The sequence below is a fragment of the Magnolia sinica genome, chromosome 1 (assembly GCF_029962835.1).
Source record: "Magnolia sinica isolate HGM2019 chromosome 1, MsV1, whole genome shotgun sequence".
NCBI classification, from domain to species: domain Eukaryota; kingdom Viridiplantae; phylum Streptophyta; class Magnoliopsida; order Magnoliales; family Magnoliaceae; genus Magnolia; species Magnolia sinica.
This window is the reverse complement of record NC_080573.1, coordinates 11,754,814-11,765,099: the sequence shown is the minus strand read 5'-3', so window position 1 is coordinate 11,765,099 and position 10,286 is coordinate 11,754,814. Positions and strand designations below refer to the sequence as shown.

At 40.4% G+C, this 10,286-nt stretch overlaps 1 protein-coding gene across 1 annotated transcript; it reads right to left on the bottom strand.

Moving 5' to 3' along the window:
- Positions 1 to 221: 221 nt before the first annotated feature.
- On the bottom strand, positions 222 to 9,962 carry LOC131239995 (B2 protein-like). Its single transcript, XM_058237972.1, has 6 exons — positions 9,820 to 9,962; positions 4,151 to 4,735; positions 3,770 to 3,870; positions 1,689 to 1,772; positions 1,486 to 1,596; positions 222 to 763 (listed from the first exon to the last, which is right to left on the bottom strand). The coding sequence occupies exons 2-6, from the start codon at positions 4,725 to 4,727 to the stop codon at positions 722 to 724; spliced, it is 915 nt and encodes a 304-aa protein (XP_058093955.1). The 5' UTR covers positions 4,728 to 4,735; positions 9,820 to 9,962; the 3' UTR covers positions 222 to 721.
- Between the last annotated feature and the right edge of the window lie 324 nt (positions 9,963 to 10,286).

The following is a 10,286-nucleotide window of genomic DNA, read 5'->3' as shown; positions in this document are numbered from 1 at the left end:
AATCATCAACACAAGGGACCACTAGAACATCCCGTCCACCGGCCCCAAGGTTTTACATAGGTCCTATCCACTGACACTGCCAAGATGGGGTGTTTTACATGGGAACCATGTTGAATAATCACTCTTTATCCGTTGAACAAACCAATCCAACCTATTTTGATCAGAAAGCCATGCAAAGAGCATCAAACCACAGCATTAAACAAGTTATTTCACCAGATGCATCACCAACAGAGTCCATCCATTCTCAAAAGATCAATTCTCAAGACCCAACAGCCAACAGGCAACAGCAGTTTCAACAACCGACAATACACATGAGCAAAGCATACACACACACACACACACACAACAAAAGGCGCCCACCCTTTTTCCTCTTATGGCGGGTGCTTTCTATTTTTATGATTACATAGCATTTCTTATCTTCTCCAAACTTCTTTTTTAAACCTAAACACGATATATTTATGGCATTTTTTGAGGTATTTTCTATATGGGATGATATAACTCAGCAAACCTTTGTGACTCCTTTCTTATAAGCCTACAAAGCCACCGCTATATCTTCTCCAGTAGTTGGACTAAACGAGAAACCATCCCAAGCTTGCGCTTCATGGAAAATCAACAAGACGAAAGGGAAAACAGAGCTGCTTGCGCCCCCCACAACACTCTCGCAAACATGTAAACTTCTAATAACATGGATGCATGCATCCCTATTGCATGAACAACATCTTCACATGCCTCCTTGCTCACATAGGTCTAGCAATGCCAAGGTCTGTAGTAAGTACCCAAAGAAACAACTCCAGCTGTTAGTGTCTGTGTGCCTTTTTACAAACAACTATCGTTTTTGGTAATTTCTCGGAAAATATTCAGATTTTGAGGGGAAAAAATAATAATTCTAAATATAATTAATCATTTTAAGATTTTAAATAGATATGCATATAATGAACTACTTAAAATTTTAAATAAACTTCACAATAAAATCAAGAAAAACTGCCGCAATCCTGATAATCTTGTGATATGGAAAGAATAACCACCCGTAACAGTTGTTATTGCCCCTGTAATGGCCCGTTACGCCCTCTGTAAAGGCCATAACGGCCCCATAATGATCTGTTACGGGGCACATACAGGTTTTTGGGTTTCTTTTTTTCAATAAAAAAAAGTGACTGTAACGAACATTACAGTCCCTGTAATGGCCATTACGGCACATATTGTAACATGCAACGGTGGCTGCAACGAGGGCCATTACGGCACGTATTGTAACGTGCAACGGTTGCTGCAACGAGGGCCATTACAGCACGTATTGTAAAGGCAATGGTGGTGGCTGTTATGGCCACCATTACAGAATAGCTTGAGCACGACATATCAGAATCTCAGCAATATTTGTCATACAGCTTACAAGTCTACACTACACTTAATGGCCTCGATGTGTCGTTATTCCGAAGTAAATAAATAAATGCATGAAAACATAAAGTGAATATGAAAACTTTGCAGTACCTCTGGTATGGAAAGTTCGAGACGAAATTTAGGGCCATCATAGTGATGCAAAACCGGCCTGAAAGAATCTTCCTCCAACGCTTTGCAGAGTTTCCTGACACGGATCCTCACCTAATGTTTTCAGGAAGTTCGACAAATTAGAAAACTCCTGCCCTGTATCTTCAATAAAGGAAGATGATATAATGTCCCACTAATCAGATTACCTGTGCAGGAAATCTTGATTCACCTTTACACTTTTTGTCTTCCCAGGCAGTCGGGTCAATATTAGATCCCCCAAAACTGGATGCCTGTAGAAAAGTATGAAATAAAATTAAGGATCGGCTCCATGTTAATACCAGTAATAACAACAGCCATCTTATTCATCAGGGAGGTGTGGAAAGCACAAAAAGACCTAAATCTAGCCACAAGATACATTGGTGATGGAATGAAACAAGAAAGGTCGTAATTTCCAATAACAACAGTCAGGAGTATAGTTGCGCAAGCATGAAGTGGCAACAGATTCGGGTGTGCAGGAGGGATGCATCTGTTTCAAAGTGTTAGAAAGTGTGGACAGTTAAGAGGGTAGAGTTGGAGCAGGAGTTCAAAGCATGACCTTGAGAGAGCAGCACCTGAGTAGAAGGTTCATTCAACTAGGTCAGTAGTTAAAATTTACTCTGACCCCAAATAATTTAGGGTAGATGTTTAGAGTCCAATCTGCGAGGATGATATTCTATGGCTCTCTGACAATTGACCTACTGCCTACTGCATGGCCCAGATCTCATACATGCATACTCCATGCACAGTTTCTGATTGAGCAGTGTGGGAGATCAAAAGGAGAAGATTTATGGAATGCCCTCAAGGAGACCAGTGGCTTTCCATTCAAGCAATGTCTTATTGGAGGGAGGACTGAGTTATTGGGTTCCCTTGTTAACACAAGTTCCAAAAGGAGGACAAATCCCACTGTATCATATCAGCATACGCATGGATTCAAGACAAGCACAATAAACTTAACAACCAACAGTGAGGTGATAAGCTTTTCTTCTTCTTTTCTTTTTTATTTTTTTGCCCTTTTCGTCAATAAAGAAGTTTTATACCAGAGCGCAAGGGGAGATTCTCCCAAGATGGTCTATTGATCCCGTCTAAAGTGAGGGAATCCGCAATGGAGCTTCCTGTCACTTGTGAGGGAAGGTGAACCCCAACCGACACACAAGTCTAGAGGTGCAATTCAGGTTTGGTTTGGCTCTAGGTCATCCCAAGCCCAACCAGTTTACTGACCAAAATCTAGGCCTGGGCCCAACCCACATTGAGCTGTCAATGGGCTAGGCCCAGGCCAAGCAAAATCAAAATTTTAAATAGGACCAGCCCAACAGTTGAGATCTGGGCCAAAAGGCAACCCCAGACCCACCCCATCAAGCATGCCTAACGAGTGAGCTGATTCTTAAGCCCCGCCCCAGACTGCCCAGACCCACTCATAAAAATGTAAGCATTGGGAAGGTTCAAACTACGAACTGTTCGCACCCAAGTACAGCTCTAACACCGAAATGAAGCGCACACTTGAGCATACCACCCAACAGTCCCCTAGTTGGAGGTTGGCATGGGGCATACCACCCAACAGCACCCCTCCTATCATCACTCACTTCCAAGTTCCACCCGCCCTTGAAACATGTCCTCCTGCCTGTTTGAGACAAATCCCTTCCACATGAAACCCTAAGAGATAATGCGTTCACGGGTCCAATCAATCACCCTCCCAACACTCTCATCTCATAATAGGAAGTTCAATTATACACTTCTTCCATATTGGCCACACAATCACTACAAGCAAAGCTTCCCAAAAGAATGTATGGCCCTTGGAGTTCCACAATCTGAGCCTCCGGGCTTTGAGGAGATCCGCATAGTTGCAAGGTGCACGGCCCTTGGAGTTCCACAATCTGAGCCTCCGGGCTTTGAGGAGATCCGCATAGTTGCAAGGTGCACAGCACACTGAACAGGCAACCATCATTGTTCATTTTCTTTGAACTTTTAAATGCATTAGTTCTCCTCAAAAAAAGTAAAAATATACTGGTTGCTTCTCAGAAACAACCACTGGGCTTCATATTCATACCACAAATAGCTCTAACTGTGATAAATAGACTTACACCTTTAAAAAAAAGTTCCTCCATTTTATAGGACTTAACAGTAGGATACACATGATGTCCTCCCAACTAAATGAGGTGTTAGCAAATTAACTATATGCATTCTCAACAAGATATTCTGATTCTCAGATACTGTGTCAAGCCATAAAATGAACAAAAACATGAAAGCAAACCTCAAATATCCCATGTAGCTGGTGAGTAGTGTAATTGTAGAGAAACAGAGGTAATCCTGGGGTTATTGCCCGAACAGAATCTCGGTATCTTGGTGGTAATCCTGCATATTGAGTATCATAAATGAATACTTGATACTGTGTTAAATTAACAGAAGAATAGAAAATGCTTAGCAAAAACAATCCAAGCCTTTTAAATATGAAATGTGAAGTAATGAGGAGGAAAAGAAAGAAACAAAGAAAGTGCTGGAAGCATTACGAATAGAAACAAGAAAAAATGATGCTATGTCCAGAAAAATCACAACTTCTTTCCCAAAATCTGCAGAAGACCCCGGTTAAATGTAACTTGACAATGACAATGACAAAACATATTGTCAAACATACCAAATAGCTGTCGCTTCAAATCTTCTTGCATTGTGTCATTGTTACACACAAAAATGTAACCTCCAAGCACTTCATTGCGTGGAAGCATTTCTGATGAAGGCAATGTCTTGAACCGTTTGTCAACACTGTTGTTGCTGCCACTGTTGTTGTTGTTATTATTGTTGTTGCTGTTATTGTTATTGGTCTCTTTGCTATTATTGTTGTTGTACTTGTTACTAGCAGCTACATTAATGTTGCCAACAGTGTTATTGTTGCCCTTCTGATATGCTGCATTCATATTATAAACACCATTTCGGAAGGAACCCTTGCTCGCAGGTTCAGGCATCTTGGAATCCAAATTCATCAGACTGAAATTAAGGTTCTCAAATTTGTTATCTTCCTGAAACACAGTTTTCTCTTTCAACTTTGTTTCAATCAGGGTTTTTGAAAAATCGAGGTTATTCACCCGTTCCCCTTTCAATCTTGTCTGTTCAGCCAGCGTTGATGCGACCATCAACCATTTATGATCCTCAGAGACCTTTGACTGTCCTCGAAGTTCATCACCCAATTGCCAAAAAGAGTGGTGGTTGTCCATCATTTCAATCCCTACAGCAATTAAGATCGCAGAAAAAGAAATTAAAGAACACGCAGACAGATGAAACTAATATATCATCCACAGTATAACATCAGCTACCCATGTAAAATGTAGGGAGAGTGTCAGATCAGACTCAAGGATTCAAAGAAAAATCCCAACCCAAGCAATAATCTTCAACATCCACGGATAGAATACAAAATGTTTGAGTTGAGATTTAAGCACAAATTCAAATTTTACATATTATTTTCTTCAGAAAATAAAAATAAAAACATTTGCAAAACAAATGTTCCCATGTGCAAAAAATAAGGGTGCTTGAAAATTGCAAGTTTGAATGATAATCAAATAATGTAAACATTCATGCTGTCTTGCAAAGAGATGACACTTGAGCAGGCATATACAATCAGGCATGAGAAAAAGATCCCACATTGGACAGTTTCTTCGTAGACTTTTTTTTTATTCGATAACAAAATAATTTCTTGAAGAAGCGAAAAGACAAATCCATCAAGGCAATCGATAAGAGTCCCCCATACAAAAGAAGTTCTTGAAGAAGCGAAAAGACAAGGAAATCAATAAGAGTCCCCCATACAATGAGATGATCTAAGGACCCTTAGAAAGGAAATTGACAATATCATATGCCTCTCTAGGAATTTGGTTAAAGAAAATATGCATAGAATAAAAAAACAAACTTAAGCAATTGAAAATGAAAACTAGATCCTGAGGAGCATCTCCAAAAACACAGGAAATCACATTACACAAGAGACGAGTTCCCCTCCACCATCACCAACCCACCCTCACCCGACTAGCAAAAGGTCCCCTACCCCCATTCTGATGGCCAACAACTCCATCCTCTAAGAGTTTCCAAACCCCAACTGCCCAGAAAACCCAAATTTGATGGAACCATGCTCATCCCTTACACCACAAATCCTAAAAGCCCCAAGTTTACCCATCAAACTCCAATCAATATTGACCTTCCACCAGCTTGGAAGAGCACTCCAAAATTTGGCTTTCTGGAACAGGCCTTCGGTAATCATCAACGTCTCTTCTTCCACCATGAATATGATCAACTTTAGATATCTCTTTACTCTTTAAGCCGCAAGGCCACAATTGACCAAGGACGATTTTATTCTGTGTACCATTGACAATGCTCACGGGCTTATTTAATACATTTTATTGTTCCTTTCTTCCCAGAAAGCCCGCACAATAGTGTGGAAGCATCCTCCATTGAATCTTGCCTCGGCTAGAATCTCCCACTACACCTATGATCAATCCCAAAAGGACCAAAGCAGTATTAAAGAGGCCAGACAAGAAGGGCCAAATAGTAGGGTTGTACACGAGCCAAGCTAGCTTGAAAAGCTCACTCAGCTCGGCTAGAACGACGACTCAAGCCGAGCCAAGCTTCATATAACCTACATCAAGGTGGGCCGCACATAATGGATGGTCCACATCAAAGGTCAACCCCTGATGATGAATGGTCTACATAAAAGACAAGCCACGCATGATGGACGACCCACTTTGAAGGTTTGGCACACACAATAGACGATCCACATCAAAGGTGGGCTCTATATGATGGAGGATCCACATTCAATGTCCAACATAATAGATGGCCGAAATGTCTTATAACATGAAGGTTGTATCCATTCATTCTTTTGCCTTTTGGGGCACGATCAATCTATGATGGAATCCACCAAAGCAACTACCTAAATTGCTCTTATAATGGAGTTATTGAAATCTTTAAAAATGACATCAACTATAGAGTAGCTCTTATTAGATTAGAGTAGAGATGCCAAACGAGCCCTAAATCATATGATCCCAGTGATTTGCAAGTGATGGACAATCAAAACATGATGGATGGTTCACATCAATGCTTAGACCTCTCTAGTATACTCAATATTGACCATGTATTTACCAAACTACTATGGTCAGGGTCACCCCATTAAAATGATTTGAGAGGGATGTGCAATCAAAGGTGGGCCCCACATGATAGGCAGTCCACATCAATGCTTAGATCCCTCTAGTATACTCAATGTGGATCACCAATCTCCCAAACCAATCATCAATGTTGAGGATCATCTAATCAAAGTGATTTGAGAGAATGGAACATCAAGGGTGGGCCCCACATGATGGATGTACAAAAAGATCATATCCATTTTCTGGGCACATACTTTGAACACGGATTTTCATACCTGTATGTTTTAGTGCAAACAAAAACAGGAAAATGGCTTGCAAATTGCATGGGAAAGATAGAACAAAAACACAAACGTGGTAAACTGCTTGCACGATGAAGCATCTACATATGCAAATGGATTCCCAATAAAATAATTTACCGTGTAAAGCATTTACATATGTAAATGTTTGCAGATAAATGCACCTTAAAAAGCTTTTTTAAAAATGATGGTTACTACCTTATGAAACTTCCAAAAGATTTCAGAAACAACCAAAGAATTCTAAAAAGAAAAAGAAAAAGAAAAAGGACAGAATTTCCTGTGTAAATTAACCCAAACACATGCAATAATCTTCAAGTTGCATAAATGAAACATAGAGCTTAAATCATCAACCCCGATATGCAATAATTTCCAGCTTGCATAAATGAAACACAAAACTTCATATGAAGAGGATTAATGAATCGTGGAAACTTCAAATATCATTGTCAACATAAGTCCGACAAAAAAATTTACAAAAACATATTCGTCAATGCACTTAAACTATGGGATCATGCAAGAAAATAAATGCAAAATTCACCAATCCAAAATCATTGCAAAAGTCTTTGCCCAAAGCTTCAGAGTCGCTCTTCCCGTGGTCACCCTCTCTAAGGCAAATCCTCGACATCACTTTGGTTACTCACCAGTGTGCCAATTCATGCCATCCAGCAGTCAGGAAAGGATTGATTTGCAAGTTGGATTTGGAGAAGGCCTAAGATCACGTAAATTGGAAATTCTTAGACCTAGGTTGCGAGGATAAATGGAGGTCATGGATTCTAGCCTATATTTCTTACACTAAATTCTCCATCCTTATCACAGGATCCCTCTTTGGTCTGTTTAAGGCGTCCAAGGGTCTCCGTCGGGGAGACCCCCTTCCTATTCATGGTTAGTGTCGTAAGCTCTAAGCATAATGCTCAGCAGGGGTTTGTTTGTTGGTTTGTTCAGGGGTTTCAAGATCGAAAACATCAAGCCTCCAATCCCCCATCTTCAATTCGCCGACAACATGCTTATTTTCAACAATGCAGAAGAATCTATGTTGGACAACCTAAGATGGACAAATGTCATGTGGCACATGTGGCTCCATAGCATGTGCCGCATGTAGTGGCATATTTTACACATGGCACATTGTGTGGCATAATGAAATGTCGGTCAATAGAAAATGGGCGATGACACATTGCACATGTGGCACAGTGGCACATGTATGGGTGTAAACAGAATTATTTCAGCCTAAGGCAAACAAAGTAGTTGTACATTGGCCAAAATTGTTTAAGCTAGCCTAAATCACCATAGGAGGCCTAATCTAGTGTGAGTGGCCTAGATCATCATAGGCTGTGCCTACGTTAGGATAGTGGACCTAGATAGCTGTATGTGGATCTAAGTCGTGGGTCAAACTCAGGGCATCCATTCGGTTCTCCTCTCACACAATCATTAATTGATAGCTTTTACATATTTGATGGCTACAACGTTCTACTAAGAATTTGTTTACATAGATTTGTCCTTACCACTAAGTACAATTTTTTCGCAAAGAATGCACATTCCGACTATTACATATGTTATTGAGAATGGGCTTGAAGGATCATTTTCTAAACCCGCTAACACAAAGCCCTGAAGCCCTTAAATCAAATGCCCATGCCGTTCCCTTTTAGACCCATTTCATTTATTTTGAGACTATTGTCATCATTTGGGCCCATGTCCTTACAGCTAGGCACACTTTCCACTCCACCTTTCCCATTCCAAAGCCATTATTCTTAGGCACTCAAGCCAACAACCTAAACTCAAAGAAAATTATCTAAATCTTAAGCCCTCCTTTGACCATACTAAGCCCATTCCTACTCTAAGCCCATGCCAAATAGAAAAAATCTTAAGCACATTCCTACTCAAAACCATTGCCCAGACTTACATTTTACTCAAACCCACCAACTAACCATTACGCAAATTCTTATTCAACACCCACAATCTACACCTTAGGACTATTCCCATTCCGTACCCACCGCATAATCCTTAAATCCATCTCAAGCTGAACACAAGGTCCAAAGCTCGTGATCGAGGCCCGCGTCATCAAATGAATTTCTAAATCATTCTTCCATACCACCATCCACCTCACCCTGCATTCTCCAACATATCTCCTGCATCCCAACACTGGCCATGAATCTCTACAGATTTACCCATCACAAGTCACAATAGCATTTGATTATTTGAGTAGTTTCACTAGAGCCAGGGCATTGAAAAATAGACCTGCATAGCCATTAACATCAAACTATCGACAAAGAAACCATTGACAAAGCTCAAAGGAAGAAGAAAACAAAGATGAAGAGCAAGAACAAGAACAAGAAGAAATCAAGAGATCAGAACTACATGAAGCGTAACCTGAAAGTTACACCAAGCAAACAATCTCAACCATCTGATGTCGGCCTTTGACTTCAGACCTCTGATAATTTCCCTTCTACCCATCCATTTGACAGCTGCCAAACGGACCCATAGGATCATCCTATCATTTGGTCATGCTCAACTCAACACCGTTCTTTCTGGTAACCAAATCAGTGATTTTTACTGTGACCAAATCATAAGTTGATCCTAGCCACCCAATTGGTGGCCATCAAAAGGACAGAAAACATAGCCCAACATCAAATTCAACCGACGAAATCTAGCCACGTTATCAAAAATCGTTATTTGAGAAAAGAATCCTCAAAAGCCGACAATCGCAGCATTTTACCAATCTAGATCAGAAAAACAACCCAAAAACCAAGAGAAGACATAAAATCCAAACAAAAAATGATTTTTTTTCAACTACAAACAGAGATCTACAACTAACAGCAGAGAAGCCATCAGATTTCAAATTCTCAGAGGAATCAAAAGCAATATAAGAACGAAAACTGCATAAGTAGGTTTTGACTGACCTTTGACTAAAGGATTCGCAACCCTAGATTTCGGATCGGGACGAAAATCGCTTCTTTTTCTCCTCCGCTCCTCCGAAAGGGGAAAATGCCACAGAGGAGAGGAGACGAGATTTCGCAGGCATTTATAGAAGAGGTGTAATAAACCAGGCCTGGAAGTGAGTAGAATTACATTTCTACCACAAGGTTTGAAATGTTTTTCAAATGCCAAAACTGCCCATGGCTGTTTGGTGAAGCGATTACGTTTTTGGTGAATCGAGATATGCCCAGTGAACTCGCTCGAGTTCAGTTTGTAACTGAACTGTCTCACACGTGGCAACCAGGCATATTTTTGTAAGATCCGATCCGTCCATCAATCTATACCCACAGAGAATATTTATTTTACGAAAACTAAGGACGATTATATGTGCCAGTCATATACGAAGACTAGGGACCGTTTGTCAGTTATGATTAACGGTTCATATTTTCTC

Coding starts and splice junctions, on each gene's coding strand:
- LOC131239995 (XM_058237972.1), bottom strand. CDS start 4,727: ATGATGGACAACCACCACTCTTTTTGGCAATTGGGTGATGAACTTCGA. Junction 3,871..4,150: donor TTTGAAGCGACAGCTATTTG/GTATGTTTGACA, acceptor CTCAATATGCAG/GATTACCACCAAGATACCGA. Junction 764..1,485: donor TCGAACTTTCCATACCAGAG/GTACTGCAAAGT, acceptor TACTTACTACAG/ACCTTGGCATTGCTAGACCT.